This window comes from Melanerpes formicivorus, unplaced genomic scaffold (genome assembly GCF_026170545.1).
Source record: "Melanerpes formicivorus ecotype bairdi unplaced genomic scaffold, bMelFor1.0.p_v2 SCAF_106, whole genome shotgun sequence".
Lineage (NCBI taxonomy): Eukaryota > Metazoa > Chordata > Aves > Piciformes > Picidae > Melanerpes > Melanerpes formicivorus.
In genome coordinates, this window is record NW_027142458.1 from 1,587,076 (window position 1) to 1,613,997 (window position 26,922).

The window sequence follows — 26,922 nt, forward strand, 5'->3', positions numbered from 1 at the left end:
GAGGAGGGGCTTTTGACAAGGGCTTGTACTGCTAGGACAAGAGGCAATGGCTTTGACCTGGAAGAGGAGAGATTTAGACTGGAAATGAGGAAGAAACTCTTTCCAGTGAGGGTGGTGAGACACTGGAACAGGTTGCCCAGGGAGGTTGTGGATGCCCCCTCCATGGAGGTCTTCAAGATCAGGTTGGATAAGGCCTTGAGCAACCTGGGCTAGTGGAAAGTGTCCCTGCCCATGGCATGGAGTTTGGAAGTGGATGATGGTTAAGGTCCCTTCCAACCAAAACCAGTCTGTGATTCTGTGTCTCAGTTGCTGTAATGCTGCTGCAAAAGTAGTGACTGCTTAGGGAACAGCAGATGAAACATGCAGTTATCAAGCTGTAGAAGAGCAGCTGCCTGTTCATGGAATCATGGAATGGTTTGGGTTGGAAGGCACCTTCAAGATCATCCAGTTCCAATCCCCTGCCATGGGCAGGGACATTTTCCACTAGCCCAGGTTGCTCAAGGCCTCATCCAACCTTGAACACCTCCACGGAGGGGGCATCCACAACCTCCCTGGGCAACCTGTTCCAGTGTCTCTCCACCCTCACTGGAAAGAATTTCTTCCTAATCTCCAGTCTCAGTCTCCTCTCCTCCAGTTTCAACCCATTCCCTCTCATCCTACCACTACATATCGATCCCAATTGATTAATTAGGAGAAAAACAATTCTGCTTTTACTACTTGCAGTTAAGATGGGATTTGACTGTGAGAATCAGCACAGAAACTCCACCCTGGGGTGGCTTCTGACCCTCCTCAAGTGCCTCCTGCCCATGGTTGGGAGTCAGGTGGCTCATTGTGCTTTGTGTTCTCACAGAAAATGGTTCAAGTGAGGTGAAAAATGAAGTGAAACCAAAATCTAGGAGAGGGGGGGGAAATAATTTCCTTCAGCTCTGAACTTTTCAGCAGAGCTCAATGTGTCTTGGACAGAACAGGGGAAATTCTGCAGGATATTTCCTTTGATCAAGTGTCTTGTTGGATAGGATAGGATAGGATGGAATGGAATGGAATGGAATGGAATGGAATGGAATGGAATGGAATGGAATGGAATGGAATGGACCAGGTTGGAAGAGAATGCTGCATGTGGACACAGAATGGACAGGGACTGACTCTGCACTTTTGTTTCTCAGTACAGGATGGTGAAAGAAGCCCTGGAGGAGCGTGCAAACCTGCTGGAAATTGCTCCTCACCTCTCAGCTCCTCTGCCAATAATGCTCCCTGTGTACAAGTAAGCTCTGCTCTGTCTCCCCCTTATCACTGATTTTGACAAACAAGCTGGTTCCCTGGAGGAGCCTCTCCTCAAGCATGTCTTTAAACCTGCCATAGGCTTTCTCCTTCAGCAGGTGAGCTGTTGCTGTGCTGTAGAAGCTTGAGGAGAGCAGGTTTAGGCTGGAGATTAGGAAGAAATTCTTTCTAGTGAGGGTGGAGAGACACTGGAACAGGTTGCCCAGGGAGGTTGTGGATGCCCCCTCCCTGGAGGTGTTCAAGGCCAGGTTGGATGAGGCTTTGAGCAACCTGGGCTGGTGGAAGGTGTCTGTGCCCTTGACAAGGGGTTGGAACTAGATGATCTTGAAAGTCCCTTCCAACCCAAACCAGTCTGTGAATCTATGAAATCTTCTCATGGCACCAAGCAGCTGTCACCACTGTCCAGGAGCACATCTTGGACTTGAGCTTTTAAGGTTTAGATTGGATATTAGAAGAAACTTCTTCACCAAAAGGATTCTCAAAGACCAGAACAGGCACCCCAGGGAGGTAGATGAATCCCAGTGCCTGGAGATGTTTCAAAGAGGCAGAGATGTGGTGCTGAGGGGTTAGCACCAGCCTTGGTAGAGTTAGGGAAGGGTTGACCTTGAAGGTCTTTTCCAGCCTAGATGATTCTGTGACTCTGTAATGTATGGATTTATTTCTGTCCTAGCAGAAGGGACTTCTGATGGCTGGAGCTCACATAGGTCAGTACCCAGCTGCATGCATTGGGCCTGCTGGTGCAGGAGGCATCAGCCAAGGTGTGCCTTTGGGAAACCCTTTCAGTTCACACACAGCCTGGTTCTTCCCTTATCACAGAACTTTAATATCTCACCTTGCACTGAAGTGAAAAAAAAAGCCAACTTAGGATCCTCATCCACAATAATTGAAGCCTTGACTCTGTTTGGCTGACTGCAGTGAGCAGACTGGTTGCAAACAGCAGTGCACATCACAAATCCTACATAATTTACACTATCTTGTGAGGCCATGGACTTGTCTGGTGGTACAATTGGTGCCCCACACCATTCTGTGGTCCTTTCCACCTTCTAGTTCACCACAGCTGCCTCTAGAGGCCATTTAGAAAAGAATGGAATGGAATGGAATGGAATGGAATGGAATGGAATGGAATGGAATAGAATAGAATAGAATAGAATAGAATAGAATAGAATAGAATAGAATAGAATAGAATAGAATAGAATAGAATAGAATAGAATAGAATAGAATAGAATAGAATTAACCAGGTTGGGAAAGACTTTCAAGATCATTGAGTCCAACCTATCACCCAACACCATCTAATCAACTAAACCATGGCACCAAGTGCCTCAGCCAGGCCCTTCCTAAACACCTCCAGTGAGGGTGACTCCACCACCTCCCCGGGCAGCACATTCCAATGGCCAATCTCTCTTGCTGGGAAGAATTTCTTCCTAACATCCAACCTAAACTTCCCCTGGTGCAGCTTGAGACTGTGTCCTCTTGTTCTGGTGCTGGCTGCCTGGCAGAAGAGACCAACCACCACCTGGCTACAACCTCCCTTCAGGGAGTTGGAGTGAGCAAGAAGGTCTCCCCTGAGCCTCCTCTTCTCCAGGCTAAGCAACCCCAGCTCCCTCAGCCTCTCCTCACAGGGCTGTGCTCCAAACCCCTCCCCAGCTTTGTTGCCCTTCTCTGGACACCTTCCAGCAGCTCAACATCTTTCCTAACCTGAGGGGCCCAGAACTGGACACAGGACTCAAGATGTGCCCTAACCAGTGCTGAGTACAGGACAGAATGACCTCCCTGCTCCTGCTGGCCACACTGTTCCTGATGCAACTTGAAACGTCTCAAGTTGTAATTCAATCTCCTGTTGAATTTTTTTCCCCCCTCTTGCAGATGGTGGCAGCTGCCCTACTACTGGTTTGGAATAAAACTCTATGACCTGGTGGCAGGAAGCCAGTGCCTGAAAAGCAGTTATGTGCTCAGCAAGTCCAGAGCCTTGGAGCTCTTCCCAATGCTACGCAAAGATGATCTGGTTGGAGCCATTGTCTACTACGATGGTAGGTTGCCTCTCTCTGCTTTCATTATTTCTTTGTGGTCTGTTCTTGGGTGGAGAAACCCAACTGGAGATGGTGTACATTGGCTTTCAAAAGGGAAAGGAAGCAGCTTGAAGTGTTCATCTTGCTGGAAAGAAATTCTTTCCAGTGAGGGTGGTGAAACACTGGAAACAGGTTGCCCAGGGAGGCTGTGGATGCCTCCTCCCTGGAGGTGCTCAAGGCCAGGCTGGATGAGGCCTTGAGCAACCTGGGCTAGTGGAGAGTGTCCCTACCTGTGACAGGGGGTTGGAACTAGGTGATCTTGAAGGTCTAAATGATATTTGAGGTCTCTTCCAACCCAACCCAACCCACTCTATGAATCTTTGAGGTGCCTTCCAAGCCAAACCCATTCTATGATCCTATGAATCTCTCCTGGGACATTTAGACTGAAGATTAGGAAGAAATTCTTTCCAGTGAGGGTGGGGAGACACTGGAGCTGGTTGCTCAGGGATGTTGTGGATGCCCTCTCCCTGGAGGTGCTCAAGGCCAGGTTGGATGAGGCCTTGAGCACCCTGGGCTAGTGGAAGGTATCCCTGCCCATGACAGGGGGTTGGAACTAAATGATCTTGAAGGTCCCTTCAACCCAAACCATGACAGGATTCTATGATCTTGCCTCTCAAGCATTAATTTAGTAGAGAAATGTTTTTTCTTAGGTTGGAAGGGACCTTAGAGATCATCTACTCAATCTCCCTGCCATACCAGTAACTTACTGGATGTAGGAGAGAATAAATGAGTTTTTATGGCTGGTTGGTATAGTGAGATGTGAAAATGTTCTGTTCACAACTTTTCAGCTCTGCCTGGCTTTGCTCTCCACTTCTCAGACAGAAAACTTCATCTGAGGTATCTCTGCTCCAGTGAGACCACAGCTGCAGTCCTGAGTCCAGTTTTGAGCTCTCTCAGTTCAAGAGAGACACTGGAGAGTGTCAAGTTGAGGCTACAAAGATGTCATGTGGCCAGCAGGTCGAGGGGCTCCTCCCCTTCTACTCTGCTCCAGTGAGGCCACCTTTGGAGTGCTGTGTCTATTTCTAGGCTTCTCAGTTCAAGAGAGACAGGGAACTACTGAAGATATTTCAGTGGAGGGTAAAAAACCCCAAAAGGTCTGGTGGAAGGTGTCCCTGCCCATGGCAGGAGAGTTGGAACTAATTGATCTTTGAGGTCTCTTCTAACCCAACCCATTCAGTGAATCTTTGAAGTACCTTCCAACCTGAACCAACCCATTCTAGGAATCTTTGAGGTCCTACCAACCCTAACTGACCCATTCTATGAATCTTTGAGGTGCCTTCCAACCCAAACCCATTCTATGATCCTGTGAATCTTTGAGGTGCCTTCCAACCCAATCCATTCTATGAATCTTTGAGGTCACTTCCATCCTAAACCCATTCTATAATCCTGTGAATCTTTGAGGTCCCTTCCAAGCCAACCCATTCTATGAATCTTTGAGGTGCCTTCCAACCCAATCCATTCTATGATTTTCTGAATCTTTGAGGTCCTACCAACCCAAACTGACCCATTCTCTGAATCTTTTGAGGTCCTACCAACCCATTCTCTGAATCTTTTGAGGTCCTTTCCAACCCAATCCATTCTATGATTTTCTGAATCTTTGAGATCCTACCAACCTAAGCTGACCCATTCTATGAGTCTTTGAGGTCCTACCAACCCAAACTGACCCATTCTATGAGTCTTGGAGGTCCTACCAACCCAAACTGACCCATTCTCTGAATCTTTTGGGGTCCTACCAACCCAAACTGACCCATTCTCTGAATCTTTTGAGGCCCTACCAACCCATTCTATGAATCTTTCGAGGTCGCTTGGAAGCCAATCCCCGTTCTGTGATTCTATGCATTTTTGAGTTCCTTTCCAATCCAACCCATTCCACAATTCTAGGAGAGCCTCCTGCCCAGTTCTGGCTGGGTGGTAGCCCTCTCCTTCAGCCTTGGAGCCATCAGGAAGGCGGCTTGTTGCGTTTGGTACCGCTGGCTCAAAGCGGCGGCGTGTCAAACCATCCATTATTCATGGCCGTGTTGTGTTCTGAACCGTTGCTGTGCTCATCTTAATTACATTTTGTAAATTGTTTGTACAGGGGGAATAAAAAGAAAAAAAAAAAGGCAAACCAGGCCCATTATAAATGTTGGAAGCACCAGCAAGAGCACATCAAGAGCTTTCCCAGAGGCTATTCTTGCTCTGTCTCAGCGTCGGGAAGCTGCAGCATATGTTGGATGTTAGCCTGGGTGTACACAACGTGTCCTATTTATTCAAGGTTTGCTTTGAAGCTACAACTCACAAGTTTGTTTCTTAGGGGTAGATGTCAGACTTCATTTAGCATTTCCTTGCCATTAGGATCCTCCTGAATAGCAAAACAAAAAAAAAAAGGCAACATTTTGGGAGAAGAACGTGGCTGCTATCTGAGCAGTGATCTGTCACTTCGACTTAAGTAGCTGAAGGAAAAGTGGAGGAGAGGCAGTGGGGTGGAGGAGCTGGGCTGAGCTCTCAGGATCGTGGGCAGAAGGGTTTTAAAGCATTTTAAATGGAAGAATTCATCTCCATTTTTAGATCTCATTAATAATGATATATGGAATATAGCACCCAATGATATCTTATGTTGTCTTAGAATGTAATAGAATAGGACAGAATAAGATAGAATAGAATAGGATAAAATAGAATGGAATGGAATAGAATGGAATAGAGAGAATGGAACAGTGAGGACAGAATGGAATAGAGAGAACAGAATGGAATAGAGAGAATGGAACAGAGAGAACAGAATGGAACAGAGAGAATAGAAGAACATAGAGGATGGAATGGAACAGAGAGAACAGAATGGAACAGAGAGAACAGAATGGAACAGAGGATAGAATGGACAGAGAGGATAGAATGGAACAGAGAGGACAGTATGGAATAAAGAGGATAGAATGGAACAAAGAGGATAGAATGGAACAGAGAGGACAGCATGGAACAAAGAGGATAGAATGGAACAGAGGACAGAATGGAACAGAGAGGATAGAATGGAACAGAGAGGGTAGAATGAGCAGAGAGGACAGAATGGAACAGAGAGGATAGAATGGAACAGAGAGAATTGAATAGAATAGAATAGAATAGAATAGAATAGAATAGAATAGAATAGAATAGAATAGAATAGAATAGAATAGAATAGAATAGAATAGAATAGAAAGAATAGAATATCCAATTATATCTTGTAATATAATAGGATAGACTAGACTAGACTAGAATGGTTTGGACTGGAAGGGACCTCCAATTATCTATCATTAAGAGCCCTGGGCAACCTGGTCTAGTGGAAGGTGTCCCTGTCCATGGTAGGGAGGTTGGAACCAGATGGCCTCCAAGGCCTCTTCCAACCCAAGCCATTCTATGTATCTATGAAATCCTCTCATGGCACCAAGCAGCTGTCACCACTGTCCAGGAGCACATCTTGGGCTTGAGCTGTTGAGGTTTAGATGGGCTATTAGAAGAAAGATCTAGAAAATATATGTCAAAACCAAGAAAAACCAGGGTTGGGCTCCATGCTCTTAAAGGTCTTTTCCAACCTTAGTCTCTAATTCTGTGAAAAAACCATGAAAGCAGGGATCCAACTGGCCAGAAGATTTCAGTTTCAAGCCTTTAAGCGATTCCAAGTGGCACAGATCTTTTTCAGAAGCTGTTTCCCCCCTCCCCATCTCTAGGTGCTCACAGACTCAAGTTTTCTTAACATATTTTGCCTGTCAAGATGAGCCTTTGGGTATGTAAGGGGGGTGGGGGAGGGCAAGGGTGTTCTGGAACCAAGCCTGAATTTTAAGATTGGAGGTGGTTGACCTCACTTTTTGAATGTGCTGCTATTTCCTGCAAGCAGGAAGCAGCAGCTATGACTTCTGTGCCTGTGGAGTAGCTGTGATTTCTGTGGTGGCTGTCATGCCACAGCCTGCTACTTAGCTTGCCCTACAAATTGCCAGTGCACTTGGCAGGGCTGGGAGAATTGTTCTTTAGTTTTGGCACTGGGGATGCTTTTATTTTTAATTATTATTATTATGTTAATTTATTTCAACCTGGAAGATTTGAATCTGGAGCTTAGGTGAAAGCAGAAGAAGCTGTAAGAATTGGTCTTTATTTTTGGCATCTTCAGGACTTTTTCCTGTGTATTCCTTCCTGGAGTATTTGAATTTGGAGCTTAGTTAAAGGTAGAAGAAACTGTAAGCATTGGTCTTTAGTTTTGGCATCTTCAAGACTTTTTTAATATGTGTTCTCTCCTGGAATATTTGAATCTGGAGCTTAGTTAAAGGTAGAAGAAACTGTAAGAATTTCTCTTTATTTTTGGCATCTCCAGGACTTTTTATATTCATTCTTACCTGAAATAGTTGAATCTGGAGCTTAGTGAAAGGCAGAAGAAACTATAAGAATTACTCTTTATTTCTGGCATCTTCAGGACTTTTTCATGTGTGTTCTCTCCTGAAGTATCTTAATCTGGAGCTTAGTTAAAGGAAGAAGAAAGTATAAGAATTGGACTTAAATTTTGGCATCCTCAGGACTTTTTAATGTGTATTCTGTCCTGGAATATTTGAATCTGGAGCTTAGTTAAAGGTAGAAGAAAGTAAGAATTGCTCTTTATTTCTGGCATCTTCAAGACATTTTAATGTGTATTCTCTCCTGGAGTATTTGAATTTGGAACTTAGATAAAGGTAGAAGAAACTATAAGAATTGGTCTTTGATTTTGGCATCCTCAGAACTTTTTCACATGTATTCTCTCCTGGAATATTTGAATTTGGAGCTTACTTAAAGGTAGAAGAAACTATGAGAATTGGTCTTTGGTTTTGGCATCCTCAGGACTCTTTCATATGTATTCTCTCCTGGAATATTTGAATCTGGAGCTTAGTTAAAGGTAGAAGAAACTGTAAGAATTGGTCTTTAATTTTGGCATCTTCAGGACTTTTCCATATTCATTCTCTCCTGAAATATGTAAACCTGGAGCTTAGTTAAAAGTAGAAGAAGTTGTAAGAATTGTTCTTTATTATTGGCATCCTCAGAGGGTTGCTTTCTTTTTCCCCCCTATTTCTTTCTTCCTGAAATATTTTAACCTGGATATTATTATTATTATTATTATCATTATTATTATTATTATTATTACTTAAAAGTAGAAAAAATTGTAAGAATGATTCTTTATTTTTACCTTTTTGGGGGTTGGGTTTTTTTTTGGTATGCATTTCCTCCTGAAGTACTTTAATCTGGATCTGACTTAAAAGTAGAAGCAGCTGCAAGAATTGTTCTTTATTTTTTGGCATCTCCAGGCCTTTTTTTGTGTGCATCTTCTCCTGAAATACTTCAACCTGGATCTGATTTAAAAGTAGAAGCAGCTGCAAGAATTGTTCCTTATTTTTTGGCACCTTCAGGACTTTTTTTGTGTGCATCTTCTCCTGAAATGCTTTAATCTGGAGCTTACTTAAAAGTAGAAGAAAGCCTAATAAATTTCCTTTAATTTTTGGCTTCTTTTATGAATTTTATTTGAATGTATTCACTCCTGAAATGTTTCAACCTGGACCTCATTTAAAAGTAGAAGAAGTTGGAAGAATTCTTCTTTCTTTTTGGCATTTTGGGGTTTTGATTCTATTTTTCTTTCTTCATATGTCTCCTCTCCTTCAAATAGTTTAACCTGGAGCTTAGTTAAAAGTAGGAAAAGCTATAATAATTTTTTTCCTTGATTTTTGGCATCCTCAGGGTCATGCTATTTATTTATTTTCTTTATTCCCTCTGCAAGATGTGAAGCTGGACCTTATTCAAAGGGAGAAGAAGCCGTGGCAGCGGATTTAGCTTCGCTCGCTCACGGCAAACCCCCCTGAGAAATCCTTCCCAGGCACACACCCAGACACACAAAAATCAATGCAAAAGAGTAGGGCATTCATTAAACTGTCAAAAAATGGAATAAATATGGGGGGGTTATTTATTTATTTATTATTTCTTTAGGCTCTTGGAGCTCTTTTCCCTTCTTTCTGAGTGTGTCCGGAATGATGAAATGGTAGAGCTTTGTAATTTGGACTTGAGAAATGGGTATTTTGGGGGGGTGTTGAGGGGTATTGCCCTATGCCGGGCTCTTTCCCCACCCTTTCCCTGGGTCTAATAATTCTTTGAGTTTGTCAGTGTTCAAAAAATATGAGTAGATGTGGCACTTGGAGACATGGTCTTGTGGTCATGGAGGTGTTGGGTAGAAGGTTGGACTTGGGCATCTTAGTGGTCTTTTCCAACCTTAATGATTTGATAGAACAGAATTAACCAGGTTGTAAGAGACCTTTGAGATCATCAAGTCCAACCTATCACCCAACACCATCTCATCAACTAAACCATGGCACCAAGCACCCCATCCAGTTTCTTCCTAAATACCTCCAGTGATGGTGACTCCACCACCTCCCTGGGCAGCACATCCCAATGGCCAATCTCTCTTGCTGGGAAGAACTTCTTCCTGACATCCAGCCTAAACCTCCCCTGGCACAGGTTGAGATTGTGTCCTCTTGTTCTAGTGCTGGTTGCCTGGGAGAAGAGACCAACCCCCTCCTGGCTACAACCTCCCTTCAGGGAGTTGTAGACAGCAAGAAGGTCTCCCCTGAGCCTCCTCTTCTCCAAGCTAAGCAACCCCAGCTCCCTCAGCCTCTCCTCACAGGGCTGTGCTCCAAACCCCTCCCCAGCTTTGTTGCCCTACTCTGGACACATTCCATCAAGGCAAGTTTCCAGAGGTGAAGCACCCAGCTAACCATATTACTTGGTTCTTCAGAGATGAAGCTAGATGAGAAGAAGCCTTGCAAGCAGACTAAGTGTTAGGTGGTCCATACTCTGTCTTCTCCATATCCCATTGTTCTTTGTCCCATGTCCATTGTAACCCAGCTGGAGGTGGAATCCTGAGGAAGAGGCTGTCCAGAGAGGTGGTGGAGTCACCAGCTCTGGAGGTGCTCAAGAAATGTGTGGCCATTGCACTTTGGGCCATGGTTTAGTGGCCAGGGTGGTGTTGGGTTGGTGATTGGACTGGATGATCTTGGAGGAGTTTTCCAACCCAAACAGTTCTCTGATTCTGTGGCAGCCAGGAGGGATCACAGAAGTGTGGTACCAACAGCCACCTCTGGTGGGGTGTGTGGACAATGAGGTGCAGCCCCAGGCTGAACCTGGAGGAGGGATATAGAATCATAAAGAACTGTTTGGGTTGGAAAAGCCCTCCAAGATCATCCAGTCCAACCATCAGCCCAACACCACCATGGCCACTAAACCATGGCTCGAAGTGCCATGGCCACACATTTCTTGAACACCTCCCAGGAGGGTGACTCCACCACCTCCCTGGGCAGCCTGATCCCTGACCATTCTTGAAGCAAAGAGCAACCTATTTCCTGGATGGCATCAGGAGAAACACCAGTGGGGCTCTGTTCTAAATGCTGCTGCTCACTCTCCTAACCAAGCCCCGTGGGTCCCTCTCATTTGGCAGAGCTTCTCGGCGCCCAGCAGCCAGCATCGCAGCTGCCGCCATCCTCCGGAGCTCTTTTCTCCTTTTCAGAAGGGATCAAATCAATACCCCCTTCAAATGGCTGGTGTCTTTAACCCAGTTTTGCTTCTGTCAGAGGGTGCAGCCACACAGGGTGTCCCCCCCCCCCAACCAGGAGCAAGCCCTTTGCTCCCAACCAAAGGGCCGTCGCCGCCGCGTTGCCATCGCCATTGCCCCAGGCGTCCCTCCCAAAAGCGGTGGCTGATAACTGCATCTCCTGCTGTACCTGTAACAATTTAATTGTGTGAGTCAGCCCAGTCAAGCATCCCCAGCTCATGACTGGGAGACATGAAATTCATTGTCATTATTGTCCCTGTCATTTTGGATCATTATATCCCGCCGCAGAATTTTCCTCACTCCAGTGCTTTTCTTACCTCCAGGAAGCAAGGGATTATGGCTGAGGTTGGGGTGGGGGCAGGACTGTGAACTCCATTTACCTCAGGGGAGCCACAGATGAAATTGGCTTTGCTCTCTGACGTGCTGGATCCCTCTGTTTGTCCGTGGTGGGTTGGAGGTTGGAGATGATGAATATTCCAGCCAATTCCACCGCCTCGCGCTTGGCTGTTTCTTTAATGCTCCTCTAAGCAAAGGGAAAGGGAGGGGGAGGAGGTTTGCTCCTCTAAGCAAAGGATGAGGGTGTTTTTGTGTCCCTTAAGAAGTGAAGAGGGAATAATCCTTCAGATGGTGTTTCAGAAGGTTATTTCTCAGCAGAAAAAAAAACCCAAACCCAGCTTGCTTTGCAGACTGGGACACAAACACCTGAGTGGTCCCCAGTGGTGGGCACCGGGAGGCCTCCACTGGAGCGTGGAACTCTGCTGTCATTGACACCCCTGCCTTGATGGGCACTTAAATGGCCACTCATTAGTTAATACCTGGTTGGAGATTAGAACAGTTTCTTTGCTGCAAGAGTGGTCAGGCCCTGGAACAGGCTGCCCAGGGAGGTGGTGGAGTCACCATCACTGGAGGTGTTCAAGAAACCTGTGGCCATGGCACTTTGGGCCATGGTTTAATGGCCATGGTGGTGGTGGGTTGATGGTTGGACTGGATGGTCCTAAAGGTCTCTTCCAACCCAAACAATTCTATGTTTCTGTGACCAAACAATTCTATGTTTCTGTGAATCTACACAATTCCATCCTGGAGCTATGATTGGAAGCACACATTGTGGGGTGGCTCTACCTCTGCCAGCTCCTTCCCTTGTGGTGGCAGCTGGTCCTCTATTATTTGGCATACAGAGCCTGGGATGGGCTGGGCTGGAGAGGTTCACATTGATAGACACAGCAAAGCCAGCAGGACCAGGGCAGGGATTGGGCACCAGTTAAGCCACACCTGGAATACTGAGTCCAGTTTTGGGCCCCTCACTCCAAGAAGGACATTGAGGGTCTGGAGTGTGTCCAGAGAAGGGCAACGAAGGTGGTGAAAGGTTTGGAGAGCAGGGCTGGTGAGGAGCAGCTGAGGGAACTGGGGGTGTTCAGCCTGGAGAAAAGGAGGCTGAGGGGAGACCTCATTGCTCTCTACAGCTCCCTGAAAGGAAGTTGGAGCCAGGTTGGGGTCAGACTCTTCTTGTCATGATCAAGTGATAGGACAGGATGAAACAGCCTCAAGTTGCACCAGGTTGGACATGAGGAACAATTTTTAACCCATAAGGATTGCCAAGGCCTATCCCAGGCTGTCCAGGGCAGTGGTGGAGTTCCCACCCCTGGAGGGTTTTCAAAGCTGTGGAGATGTGGTGCTGAGGGCCATGGTTTGGTGGTGGCCTGGCAGCGCTAGGCTAACAGTTGGACTCAGGTGATTTTAAATGTCTCTCTCAGCCAAAACCATTCTATGACCTTCCTCACCATGCTCCTCCTCTCACATCAGCCAAGTTCTCCTTGCCCTGACCTGTGTCTGCAGCCTGTCATGGGCTGGGTTTCTCTAGGTTCAGGGGAGAACTCTCAAAAAGCTGCTGCTGGACTGGTGGATGGATGGGGGTGGATCCTGCTGTCAGCAGCAGCCCTGAATTCTCTCTGCCTGGCATTCCATGGTGAATATGGTCACCTCCAGCTGGCACACAACTGCCCATCCTGACGATTTCCAGTGTGCCACATCCCCATCCCCCAGCTCTCCTGGGGACTCAAGATCAGGAAGAAATTCTTTCCAGCGAGGGTGGGGAGATGCTGGAACAGGTTGCCCAGGGAGGTTGTGGATGTTCTTTCCCTGGAGGTGCTCAGGGCCAGCTTGGATGAGGCCTTGAGCAACCTGGGCTAGTGGAAGGTGTCCCTGCCCATGACAGGGGGTTGGAACTAGATGATCTTGAAGGTGCCTTCCAACCCCAACCATTCTATGATCTTGCCTCTCAGGCATTAATTTGGTAGAGAAATTGGTTTTCATAGACTGGCTTAGGTTGGAAGGGACCTTAGAGATCATCTACTCAGTCTCCCTGCCATACCAGTAACTCACTGGATGTAGGGGAGAATAAATGAGTTTATTTGTGGCTGGTGGGTATAGTGAGATGTGAAAATGTTCTGGTGACAACTTTCCAACTCTGCCTGGCTTTGCTCTCCACTTCTCAGACAGAAAAACTTCATCTGAGGTATCAGAAGTCAAGGAAATGTGATCATTCCACTGGCATTAAATGGTTTGCTGCAGCACTTCCACTGTGCAAATCACTGGAGGATCTCCAAGGCCCCTTCCACCCCAAACCATTCCATGATTCTATGAATCACATCCCCTAGCTGAGCCCCACTGGGCCATACAGTGGAGGTCAGCATCCAACCTGCACAAGACAACCTGCCAGAGCTGCCACATCAATCACTTCTTCATTTAGGCTTTAAAAGAAAGGAAAAAAAAGAAAGAAAGGGGGGGGAGGGGGGGCAAGGGAAGCTGCAGCAGCGTGGAGAGCAAAGTTTGCCTCCGTTCCAAGCTGTTGGGAGGAGCAGTCAGGTCGGATGTGGCACGGGCCCCTGGTAAGCTGTGTTGACATCACCACGCTCCTCTCTGGCTTGGTGGCATGGCCCTGACAGTTGTTCAGGGTGACATTTGAGCTTGGCTTCCATAAAGTGACAGTGACAATGCTCAGTCCCATTTTAACACCGCGCTGTTCCTCCTGCTGACATGGCGATAGGGCTGCGGTGACAACTTGAAGGCTGAGACAAAAGAAGCAGGAGACAGCGTCCTACAAAGCAGCAGCACCCAGCAGGGATCCCAAGTTTGGTTTGTCCTGGTGTGCCTGGAGGTTGTGGCTTGGGTTTGGGTTCTGGTAGCTTAGTTTCTGTACCAGTTTTAGCATCTGTGCTAAAGACATTAGCAAAACTGTCTTCCCAGAAAGGGTTCTCAGGCACTGGAACAGGCTGCCCAGGGAGGTGGTAGAGTCACCATCCCTGGAGGTGTTCAAGAAACATGGATGTGTTGCTGAGGGATGTGGTTTAGTTGTAGTGGCTTGGCAGTACTGGCGGGATTGTGAGTGGTTGGACTTGATCATCTCAAAGGTCTTTTCCAACCTCAATAGTTCCATGATTCTGTAAGAATCATAGTGAGCTTTGGCCTGAAGCATTGTGTGGTTTGGAGAGCAAGGAGTGTTTCAGGTCTGAGGGCATCAGTGAAGATTCATGCCTCATGGGGTCAAATTTCATCACAGCATCATAGAATTCTTTTGTTTGGAAAGGACCTCCAAGATCACTGAGTCCAACCTCCAACCCAACACCACCATGGCTGTTAAACCATGGCCCCAAGTGCCATGGCCACAGGTTTCTTGAACACTTCCAGGGATGGTGACTCCACCACCTTCCTGGGCAGCCTCTTCCAACCCCTTACCACTCTTGCAGGAAAGAAACTGTTCCTAATCTCCAACATAAACCTCCCCTGGTGCAATTTCAGGTCATTTCCTCTTGTTCTATCACCTGATAGTAGGGAGAAGAGACCAACCTCCACCTCACTCCAACCTCCTTTCACAGGGAGTTGTAGAGAACAATGAGCTCTCCCCTCAGCCTCCTCTTCAGGCTGAACACCTCCAGTTCCCTCAGCTACTCCTCACCAGCCCTGTTCTCCAGACCCTCCACTAGCTTGGCTGCCCTTCTCTGAACCTGCTCCAGCCCCTCAACATCCTTCCTGGAGTGAGGGCCCCAAAACTGAATCCAGGATTGGAGGTGTTACCTCACCAGTGCAGAGAATTTGCCCAGCTCTTTTCCCAGAGAAGCCTGGAAGAGTTTTGAGTCACTCCAGCTGATTCATGATGCCTAAACTTGGCCACGACCACTTTCCGTCTGCACAGCAGATGTTGAGTTCCTGCCTTAATGCTTGTAATAAAGCTGCTCAGCCTAATTAAGCACTTAGTTAGGAATCAGAGGCTGTGGGCAGCCCTGGTAACTGGGTTCTGGAGCGTGCTGTCTAATTATCGCTCATCAGCCTGCAATTTGGGGCGGTTTTGGCAGGGTTTGTGTACACACAGGGAGCAAACCTTCCCTCACATGGAGCTGCTTGGTTTCGTGCCTCGCTTTGCTTCGCTGCCTGCATGGAATCATCTAGCGCAGGGCTGGGGTAAGAGAGGAACGCAGAGGCACAGAAATAGACTCCTGAGATAGCTTGGAGAGTAGCACTGATGTGAGAGTCACAGAGCCACAGAAGGGGCTGGGTTGGAAATAGACCTGTAAGATCATCCGCTTCAGCCAGTCTCTAACCCTGCCGTGGCTGAGGCTAAGCCATGGCTCTCAGCACCACATTTCTGGGTCTTTGAAACACCCCCAAGGGTTGGGGGATTCAATCACCTCCCAGGCCAGCCTGTTCCAGTGCTTTGAGAACCCTTTCAGTGAAGAAGTTTTTTTCTCATGTCCAACCTAAGCTCTGTTGGTGCAACTTGAGGCCATTTCTTCTTGCTCTGTCACTTGTTCCTTGAGAGAAGAGACCAACCCCCACCTGGCTCCAGCCTCCTTTCAGGTGGCTGTAGAGAGCAATGAGGTCTCCTCTCAGCCTTCTTTCCTCCGGGGTGAACAACCCCAGTTCCCTCAGCTGCTCCCCACCAGACCTGTTTTCCATCAGCTTCTTTGCCTTTCTCTGAACCTGCTGCAGTCCCTCAGTATCCTTCTTGGAGTGAGGGGCCCAAAAGTGGACTCAGTATTCAAGGTGAGACCTCACCAGTGCCCAGTCCAGGGGCACAATCCCCACCCTGGTCATGCTGGCCACACTATTCCTGATCCAAGCTAGGATGCTTGTGGCCTTCTTGGCTACCTGGGCTCATCTTCAGCCACTGTCAAGCAACACCTCCCAGCTCCTTTTCCACCAGGCAGTTTCCACCCACTCTGCCCCAACCTAGAACATTCATGGGGTTGTTAAGAGGTGGTGCTCACATAGAGGGGTAAGAGCTAAGCAAGAGATGAATTTGCAAGTATTTATTTGGCCTTCTTCCCCTCAGCTTTTTAAAGGAGAACCAAGAAAACCCACACAACCTTTTAGTCTGTGTGGGGATCTCACATGGTGACCACCCCATGGGCTGAGCTGTCTCATTCCCATATTTCTTTTAATGCCTTTGCCCATTCCACAGGAGCCTAGTAGGTGGTTCTCTGGAAGGATTTGTCCTCCCCAGAAAGTTCATTAAGGCTGTCAGATAGCTTCTTGCATGGCTCATTTCCAGCTCCCCATTAAACTTGACCTCCACGGCAGTAACTGGGTGAGGCTAATCAGAAAGGGCTGTAAATTGGGGGGGGGGGGAGGAGGAGGGTTCCATGTCTGTCACAGGGTCCAGCCAGCTCTTTAAAGGAAGAAGTTTGCAACCCACAGGCTGCAGCTCCACTGTTGCAGCGTGAGCCAGAGGGGTTGGGGTGATGCTTGCAGGGGTTTCTGTGGCAAGAGAAACCCCTGTGTGTGTTGGTGTTGGTTCTTGCCATAAAGAGCTTAACAGGACCGCCAGTGACCACCTTAGCATTTGAAGAGCTTCCAGCTTCTTTCTAAACAGGTCACTGGTGACTGTGTCCTCTTTATCTTCAACTATGTGTGGAGAAAATTGTGGCCAGTGTGTCGAGGGAGGTTCTCCTCCCCCCTCTACTCTGCCCTACTCAGGCAACGTCCAGAGTACTGGGTCAAATTCTGGCGTCTCCAGTTCAAGAGAGAGGCAGCTACCGGAGAGAGTCCAGTAGAGGCTACAAAGATGCTGAGGGGCCTGCAGCATCTCTGTGAGGAGGAAAGGCTGAGAGCCCTGGGGCTGTGGAGCCTGGAGAAGAGCAGCCCTAGAGGGGATCTGCTCAATGTTCAGCAACAGGGGGCAAGAGGCTGGGGCCAGACTCTTGTCAGTGGTGCCCAGGTACAGGGCAAGGGGCAGCAGGCAGAAACTGGAAGCCAGGAGGTTCCACCTGAAGATGAGGAGAAACTTGTTTGGTGTGAGGGTGCTGGAGCCCTGGAGCAGGCTGCCCAGAGAGGTTGTGGAGTCTCCTTCTGTGGAGAGCTTCCAAACCCAGCTGGCCATTGTGCTGCTGGGCAAGCTGCTGTGGGTGCCCCTGCTTGAGCAGGGAGCTTGAACTGAGTGATCTGCAGAGGTCCCTTCCAGCCCCCACCACAGCGGGGTTGTGTGAAGTGAAGAGTTGCAGAGGAGCAAACAGGACCCGGTACTAAATCCATGGGTGCCTGTGTGGTCCAGAACATGCTAGAAGGACCAGAGTGCCTCCTGAAGAGTGTGGTTGTCACAGAGTGAATCAGTCAGAGCCACACCTCTGCAGTCTGTGGGCCAAAGCTGGCCACGGTTCAGCTGTGACAGAAATAAACCAAACGTACGCGCGGCGCAGCCTGTGGGAGGCCTCCTCCAGTGCCAACGGAAGCATTGTCTGCTCCTCTTGCAGAGCTACAACATTTGCTACTGAGCAGTGAAAATAGAATTTTCCTAAATTACACCCCAGAAAAAGGGGAAGGAAAAAAAAAGGCAAGAAAAGCAATGAAATGATAAACCAAATGGCATCACTCTTGGGCTCAACAGGATGCAGGACACACTTAGACAAGATCGACACTGGTGAGACACTGGCACAGGCTGCCCAGGGAGGTGGTAGAAGCCTCATCCCTGGAGATTTTTAAGGCCAGGGTGGATGTGGCTCTGAGCAACCTGATCTAGTGTGAGGTTTCCTTGGGGGGTTGGAACTAGATGCTCCTTGAGGTCCATTCCAACCCTAACGATTCTACGGTTCTATGACTAAGATGTCTTGAGGCACTGCATGTCTTCAGCAGCAGCCTTTGAAGAAGAATGGGGGTTTAGGAGGGTTTGGTGTTAATTTGGTGACAGCAGTGTGGCTAAGGTGGGTGCCTACCCTTAGTGAAAATTAAAGTCTCCCTTTATTGTTACTCTGATACAGCAGGGATTGATGGGATCATAGGATCATGGGATCGTAGAATTGTTTGGGTTGGAAAAGGCCTCTAAGATCATCGAGTCCAACCATCAACCTGACACCATTAAACCATGTCCCAAAGAGGGTTGATTCTGGAGAACAGGTTGTGTGAGGAGCAGCTGAGGGACCTGGGGTTGTTCAGCCTGGAGAAAAGGAGGTTGAGGGGAGATCTTCTGGCTCTCTGCAAGTCCCTAGAAAGAAGCTGGAGCCAGGTTGGGGCTGGTCTTCCATCCCTAGTGCCCAGTGATTATCAGACAAGAGGAAACAGCCTCAAGGTGCACTATGACAGGTTTAGATTGGATATTAGAAGAAACTTCATCCCTGAAAGGGTTCTCAAAGACTGGAACAGGCTGCTCAGGGGGATGATGGATGTCCCGCAGCACCACATCTCTGAGGCTTTTAAACACCTCCAGGGATGGGGATTCAGTCATCTCCTGGGGAAGCCTATTCCAATGAGAGAGGAAGTTTCTTCTTCCAAATAAGAAGTTTTTTCTCATGTCCAACATTTGCTGCAACTTGAGGCCATTTCCTCTTGTCCTGTCAGTTGTTTCTCAGGAGAAGAGACCAGTCCCCACCTGGCTCAAGTCTCCTTTCAGGGAGTTGTAGAGAGCCAGAAGGTCTCCCCTCAGCCTCCTTTTCTCCAGAGCAGACCCCTTTGTGTCAGGTACCACCTTCTGTGTTGATGGTGAGAACAAGGTGATGGCGGACGAGAAAGTAACTGAAGAAGCCCTCTTGGTCTTGAGGTCCTTCTGCAATAAGTGAGTAAGTGTCATCCAGGTACATCAAGGTTTCATTCATACATAGATGGATTTGAGGGTTGTGTGTCTGGTTTGTGCTTGGATTGTTCTTGGTCAGCTCCCACACTTACAGGATCAACTCAACACTGGTTTGGTTTTGCTTTTTTTTGGATTCTATCCTCTGGGCCAGATAGTCCCCAAATCAAGCCCCACAACAAAGAAAGGTGTCTTCAGAGCACTGAGCTCCTGAACACCTTCAGCTTTGGGCCAGAGGAACATTTGCTGTGCCAGGGGAGATTTAGACTGGATGTTAGGAAGAAGTTCTTCCCAGAAAGAGAGATTGGCCATTGGGATGTGCTGCCCAGGGAGGTGGTGGAGTCACCATCACTGGAGGTGTTCAGGAAGAGACTGGATGGGGTGCTTGGTGCCATGGTTTAGTTGATGAGATGGTGTTGGGTGATAGGTTGGACTCGATGATCTCAAAGGTCTTTTCCAACCTGGTTAGTTCTATTTTATTCTATTTGCTGGCATACTTTGGAACTGTCAGCTTTGGGCCAAAGGATCATTTCCTGGAGTGCTTTGGAATCTGTGCTGTGTCCTGCTCCACATGGAAGGAGCTGCAGTGATGCAGCAGGTTGCTGCTCTTTGTCTTGTCTCTGTCTGGTGCTACATGAGCTGTATCTTCTCCAGCCCTGCCTTGAAGTGTTGAGGTTTGAGCTGAACCTCCTGAGGTCGTTTTACAAGGGCTTGTAGTGATAGGACAAGAGGGAATGGATTGAAGCTTTAGGGTGGTAGATGTAGATGTTAGAGGTATGGATGGCTTCCAGGAGGAGATGTATAAAGTGTCCTCTGCCTTTGAGGTCTGCTTTTGAGATGTTCTAAAGTGATATGCATTAAATTGCTCATTGTTGATGCAAGTGTTCACTGTTCTTTTCATTCTGGCTGGACTGAAGGACAGGCAGAAGGACTCCGAAATGCCCACATGTATGGAGAAGAAAAGGCTCTGAGGGGAGACCCCTTAGAGCAGCCCTCCAGTACCTGAAGGGTGCTACAAGAAAGCTGGGGAGAGACTTTTGACAAGGGCTTGTAGTGATAGGACAAGGGGCAATGGCTTTGAGATGGATGAGAGGAGATTGAGACTGGAGATTAGGAAGAAATTCTTTACAGTGAGGGTGGTAAGACACTGGAACAGGTTGCTCAGGGAGACTGTGGATGTCCCCTCCCTGGGGGTGTTCAAGGCCAGGGTGGATGAGGCCTTGAGCAACCTGGGCTGGTGGGATGTGTTGCTGCCCATGGCAGGGGGCTTGAAACTAGATGATCTTCAAGGTCCCTTCCAGCCCAAAGCATTCTAGGATTCTGTGATTTCATGGACTCATGGAATGGTTTGGGGTTGAAGGGTTTGATCCTCCCCCTGCCATAGCAGCAGCACCCATGGCTATGCATCCCTCTACTAGTTTGCCTTTCCCTCCTGACAAGGGGGTGGTTTAGTCTGGTCCATGCTGGGTGGTGGAGCATCCCCAACTTCTCCTGACACCTTGCTCAGTTGGTTTGCTGTTCTCTGCAGTTCATCCTGGGTTGGTCTGGTTCTTCATCGGTGTTTTATCGCGTCGCTGGCTCCGTGCACCTCGCGGAAGTTTTTGCTTTGTCTTTTCTCCTGCTGGCTGAAGACTGATTGCACTGCATCATCTGGCTGTGCGAGGAGGAGAAGTTTGAGGAGGGGAGGTGGCACCTTTGAGGCCATTGATCCCACCTTTAGAACGTTGCCCTTTTAGCTGGGAACAGATGATTTGCGTGGCGGGTCGAGGCGGCACGGGCAGAATCCGAAGGACCAAACTTTACATAAACCATTTGTAGCGAGGGCTGGGAATGCTGGCAGCATAAATCAACCACACTATCTATTACCAATTTATCACCTGGTCAGTCTTAGCTGGGAGAGAAGTGGCCCCAAACTGGTGGGGCAGAGGAAGCGTACCTCAGGAAGCTGTAACCCTCTGGTGAATTAATTATTCAGGACACACAGAGCCTGGCCCCTTCAATGTATAGTAATTCTTCCCAGCCAGCAGCTAGGACTTTCCCTTCAGTGGCAATAATAAATAGGAAAAGTCTCAGGTGAAGCCAGCATTTCAAAGTAATTAATCATCTCCCCCCTCCCCACCCCTCTGCCTCTCTCCTGGTTTGCTTTAACGAGGGAATTTCGGTAATAAATCTTTAATGATACACGTTAAGAATCCTTCATTAATTCCTGTCTGCTTATTGCTCTTGCTCTTTTTTGGGGGGTATTTTGTGGGGGGAGAGATGGTTTTATAGTGTGGGTTGGGTGCTGAGATGCACACACAAGAAAGAGCAATTGTAGGGAGCTGAGAGTGCGGCACAGTCTCTGGGAGGTTGTTCCTTGGATGTGGAGAGCTGATGGGAATTGTTGGTGGATGCTGGTTGGGTTTCATAGGTTGGGTTAGAAGGGACCTTGAAGATTCATAGATTGATAGAATGGTTTGGGTTGGAAGGGACCTTGAAGATTCATAGGTTGATAGAATGGTTTGGGTTGGAAAGGATCTTAGAGATTTATAGGTTGGTAGAATGGTTTGGGTTGGAAGGGACCTTGAAGATTCATAGATTGATAGAATGGTTTGGGTTGGAAGGGACCTTGAAGATTCATAGATTGATAGAATGGTTTGGGTTGGGAGGGACCTTAAACATCATCTAGTTCCAAACCCCCTTTCAGGCAGGGACCTCCCACCAGCCCAGGTTGCTCAAGGCCTGATCCAACCTGGCCTTGAACACCTCCAGGGAGGGAACATCCGCAGCCTCCCTGGGTAACCTGTTCCGGTGTCTCACTGCTCTCACTGTAAAGAATGTCTTTCTAATCTCCAGTCTAAATCTCCACTCTTCCAGCTCAAAACCATCACCTCTCGTCCTGCCATGACAAGCTCTATCAATAGTCTTTCCATAGCTCTCCTGTAGCCTTTTCCAGGTATTGGAAGGCTGCTCTAAGGTCTTCTTGGAGCCTTCTCTTCTCCAGACTGAACAGCCCCAACTCTCTCAGCCTGTCCCCATAGGTGCTCCAGCCCTCTGCTCATCTTTGTGGCCTCCTCTGAACCCTCTCCACTAGCTCCATGTCCTTCTGATGCTGGGGGCACCAGGACTGGTTGTCCCTCGGCTCTTGGACATGGAGTGGTCCATGCGCTGTTGGGAATTGCTGACGGACGCCGGTTGGGCTACCAAAGGAGCCCTTAGAGTGACAGGATCCCAGCGCAGGGCAAGGCAAACCCGGTAGTTTCCGCGCTGCTCAGCTGGAGGTGCAGCAGACCCAGCAGCGGCGTGCGGCGGCTGCGGGCGGAGGCACGGCCGGGGCCGGCACCGAGGGAGGCCCGGGCAGGGAGCTCCGCCGGGGCTGTATCTTTAAATCCCGCCGGTGAGGCGCGGGCAGCCATCAGGGCCTATGCGATGTGACAGGGACAGCTGTGACGGATCGCTTCTGACACACTTCCATACCGCGAGTGCGTGGCTGGGGGTGACTGGTGTCCTTCCCCCCCGTGCCCGTCCCCGCTGCAGGACAGCACAACGACGCGCGGATGAACCTCGCCATCGCCCTGACCGCTGCCAGGTACGGCGCTGCCATGGCCAATTACGCTGAAGTGCTGCGCCTGCTGAAGGGCAGGGACCCGGCCAGCGGCAAGGAGCGCGTCTGCGGGGTGCGCTGCAGGGACGTCCTCACAGGTGGGTGCCTCCCGGACACCCCCCCGCCATCCCCCCGCCGCCTCCCGCCCACCTCTGCCGGCAGAACTGCCGGCGGTGCGGCATCCCCGCGGCCACATGTCCCTGCGCCCCCAGCTCCCACTGCCTTGCACCCCTCTCTCCCTGCACCTCTGGCTCCCATCCCCTTCCACCCGCACCCCCTTGCACCCGCATCCCCTTGCACCAACAGCCACTTACACCCATTCCCTTGCGCCCCCAACTCCCACTGCCTCACAACCCTCTCTCCCTGCACCTCTGGCTCCCATCCCCTTGCACCAACATCCCCTTGCACCAACAGCCACCTACACCCATTCCCTTGCGCCCCCAGCTCCCACCACCTCGCACCCCTCTCTCCCTGCACCTCTGGCTCCCATCCCCTTGCACCAACATCCCCTTGCACCCATATCCCCTTGCACTAACAGCCACTTGCACCCATCCCCTTGCACCCCCAACTCCCACCACCTTGCACCCCTCTCTCCATGCACCTCTGGTTCCCATCCCCCTGCACCAACATCCTCTTGCACCAGTATTTCCTTGCACCAATATTGCCTTCACCAACATCCCCTTGCACCCCCAACTCCTCCTGCCTCGCACCCCTCTTTCCCTGCACTTCTGACTCCCATCCCCTTGCACCAACATCCTCTTGCACCAGTATCCCTTTGCATCAATATCCCCTTGCACCCATTCCCCTGTGCCCCCAATTCCCACCACCTTACACTCCTCTATTCCTGCACCTCTAGCTCTCATCCCCTTGCACCCCAGCTGCTCCTGCACCCCCCTCTCCCTGAACCTCTCTCTCCCCTTACCTTGCACCCACTTCACCTTGCAGACCATCCCCCTGCACCCTAATCCCCCTGCACCCCCATCTCCCTGCACCCCCATCTCCCATCCTCTTGCACCCTCCTCTCCCTGCACCCCCCTAACCCTCCACTCCCATTACCCTGCACCTCCCTCTGCACCTTCTCCCCCTGCTGGCATTAAGATGAGAACTCAGCATCCTTAGCCTGTCCCAGCTGTTGGGCACGGCCAGCTGCGGTGCGGCAGGCTCGAGCCCATGGATGGATGAATCGCAGCGAGCCGGGGAACAAATGGAGGGGGTGGGAGGTGTGTGATTGATGCTGTTTGCTTTCACAGGGCAGGAGTTTGATGTCAAAGCCAAGTGTGTCATCAATGCTACGGGACCCTTCACAGACTCGGTGCGCAAAATGGATGATCAGCAACTCCCCAACATCTGTCAGCCCAGCGCTGGCGTGCACATTGTGATGCCTGGCTACTACAGGTAATGGCCCCAGCCCGCCCCAGCCACCCCTGCTGCTGCTGCCTGCAGTAAAGCAGCTGGCAGGCACCTGCCTGAGCTTCTGGAGGGGGTCCAACGCAGGATCTGGTTGTTAATTTTGGAGTGCGTCAAGGAAAGTGTGGCCAGCAGGTCAAGGGAGGTTCGCTGTCCCCCTCTACTCTGCCCTGGAATATGGTGTCCAGTTCTGGGCTCCCCACTTCAAGAGAGACAGGGATCTGCTAGCGAGAGTCCAATGGAGGTTATGAGGATGATAAAGGGACTTGAATCACACAGAATCAACCAGGTTGGAAGAGACGTCCATGATCATCAAGTCCAACCCATCATCCAACCCTAACTAATCAACTAGACCACGGCACTGAGTGCCTCATCCAGTCTCTTCTTAAACACCTCCAGTGATGCTGACCCCACCACCTCCCTGGGCAGCCCATCCCAATGGCCAATCTTTCTTTCTGGGAAGAACTTCCTCCTAAGATCAAGCCCAAACTTCTCCCTGCACAACTTGAGCCTGTGTCCTCTTGTTCTGGTGCTGCTTGCCTGGGAGAAGAGACCAACCCCCACCTGGCTACAACCTCCCTTCAGGGAGTTGGAGAGAGCAAGAAGGTCTGCCCTGAGCCTCCTCTTCTCCAGGCTAAGCAACCCCAGCTCCCTCAGCCTCTCCTCACAGGGCTGTGCTCCAAACCCCTCCCCAGCTTTGTTGCCCTTCTCTGGACACCTTCCAGCAACTCAACATCTTTCCTAAACTGAGGAGCGCAGAACTGGACACAGGACTCAAGGTGTGGCCAAACCAGTGCTGAGTACAGGGCAGAATGACCTCCCTGCTCCTGCTGGCCACACTGTTCCTGATGCAGGCCAGGATGCCATTGGCCCTCTTGGCCACCTGGGCACACTGCTGGCTCATGTTCAGCCTACTGAAACTCTATTTGATCTGGAAAAGCTGGGTCAAGGGTTGCACTGGATGATCTTTCAGGTCTCTTCCAACCACTTCTATTCTGTAATTCTGTGACCTGGGGCTGTTTAGTCTGGAGAAGACTGAGAGGGAACTTATCAATGTCTGTAAATATCTGAGGGGTAGGTGTCAAGGTGAAGGTGCCAGTCTCCATCCAGGTGTGCACACTGACAGGGTGAGGGGCAATGGGCACAAACTGGAAGGTTCCATCTGAAGATGAGGAGGAATTTGTTTGGTGTGAGGGTGCTGGAGGCCTGGAGCAGGCTGCCCAGAGAGGTTGTGGAGTCTCCTTCTGTGGAGAGCTTCCAAACCCCCCTGCCCATTGTGATGCTGGGCAAGCTGCTGTGGGTGCCTCTGCTTTGGCAGGGGGCTTGAACTGGATGATCTCCAGACTTCCCTTCCAGCCCCCAGCATGCTGGGATTGTGTGATTTGAGGGGGTGTTTAAAGAGGATTCTGGTGCACCTTAGAACAATTTCACCCATTCAGGAGAGATTGATGTCTTCCAGTTGTTAGCTGTTAGTGGTTCTGCCACTCTGCTCTGCTCAGGATTCTTGGTTCTATGATCTAGAAGGATGTGTCATTGACTTGAGAGCCCTGCAGCAAACCCAGGGTGAGTTTCAAAGCTTTGGCTCAAAATCCCAAGCAAATGAGGGCTATGATTGATTGATTTTCTAATAACTAATACTTTTAATTGGGAATGTGGAGAATTCCAGTTCTCCTTGTTCCCCCTCTGCATGCCAGCACGTGGGCACCGCTTTCCCTGTAAAACAGTCTCTGCCCACATGCTGCCTCCACAGCGCAGCCAAGCAGCTGAAACCATCCTGGATTTCCTTCAAGTGGGACAGCTGAAACCAAGGAGCTGGCTGCTGCACTGAAAATACTCATGGTGTTTAATCTGAGCTGTACCAGGGCTTCTCCTGGTGCCAAGGAGTTCTCCTCACCACAGGAAGGGGGTTGTTTCTCTGTGTCCACTTGCCTTCTGCTCAGTGTTTCATGGAATCAGAGAATGGTTGAAAGAGACCTCTGGAGACCATCCAGTCCAACACCCCTGCCAAAACAGGATCACCTAGGGCAGGTGACACAGGAACTCATCCAGATGGGTCTTGAAAGTCTGCAGAAAAGGAGACTCCACAACCTCTCTGGGCAGCCTGCCCTGAGGCTTCAGCACCCTTACATTAAAGAAGTTCCTCCTCACATTGAGGTGGAATTCCAAATAGAATAGAATAGAATAGAATAGAATAGAATAGAATAGAATAGAATAGAATAGAATAGAATAGAATAGACCAGGTTGGAAGAGACCTTCAAGATCATCATGTCCAACCTATCATCCAACACCACCTAATCAACTAACCCATGCAACCAAGCACCCTATCAAGTCTCCTCCTGAACACCTCCAGTGATGGTGACTCCACCACCCCCTCAGGCAGCCCATTCACACAAGCCCTATGAGGAGAGACTGAGGGAGCTGGGGTTGCTTAGCCTGGAGAAGAGGAGACTCAGGGGTGACCTTATTGCTCTCTACAACTACCTTAAGGGGGGTTGTAGACAGGCAGAGGTTGGTCTCTTCTCCCCGGCTACCAGTACCAGAACAAGAGGACACAGTCTCAGGCTGTGCCAGGGGAGGTTTAGGCTGGAGGTTAGGAGGAAGTTCTACACAGAGAGAGTGATTGCCCATTGGAATGGGCTGTGTTGCAGCTGGTGCTCATTGCCCCCTGTGCTATCACAGAACACCACTGAAAAGAGACTGGCACCACCTTCTTGCCCCCTACCTTTCAGATATTTATAGACATTCATTAGATCTCTTCTCAGTCTTCTCTTGTCCAGGGTAAACAGCCCCAGGTCTCTCAGCCTGTCCTCATGACAGATGCTCCACTTCCTTCATCATCCTTGAAGCCTCCTTTGGACTCTTCTCTAGTAGGTCCTTGTACCTCTTCAACTAGAGAGCCCAGAGCTAGACAAAAACACTCCAGATTTGGTCTCAGCAGGGCAGAGTAGAGTGAGAGGAGAACCTCCCTTGACCTACTGGC

At 49.4% G+C, this 26,922-nt stretch overlaps 1 protein-coding gene across 3 annotated transcripts in view; it reads left to right on the forward strand.

Annotated features, from left to right (window-relative positions):
• Positions 1-26,922, forward strand: part of GPD2 (glycerol-3-phosphate dehydrogenase 2) — a 77,468-nt gene that overhangs the window by 28,844 nt on the left and 21,702 nt on the right. For all 3 annotated transcript variants that reach the window (XM_068166794.1, XM_068166796.1, XM_068166795.1), the window contains exons 5-8: positions 1,164-1,261; positions 3,142-3,305; positions 22,469-22,633; positions 23,786-23,930. In XM_068166794.1, coding sequence (XP_068022895.1) covers positions 1,164-1,261; positions 3,142-3,305; positions 22,469-22,633; positions 23,786-23,930 — 572 coding nt within the window. The remainder of the gene's footprint in view (positions 1-1,163; positions 1,262-3,141; positions 3,306-22,468; positions 22,634-23,785; positions 23,931-26,922) is intronic.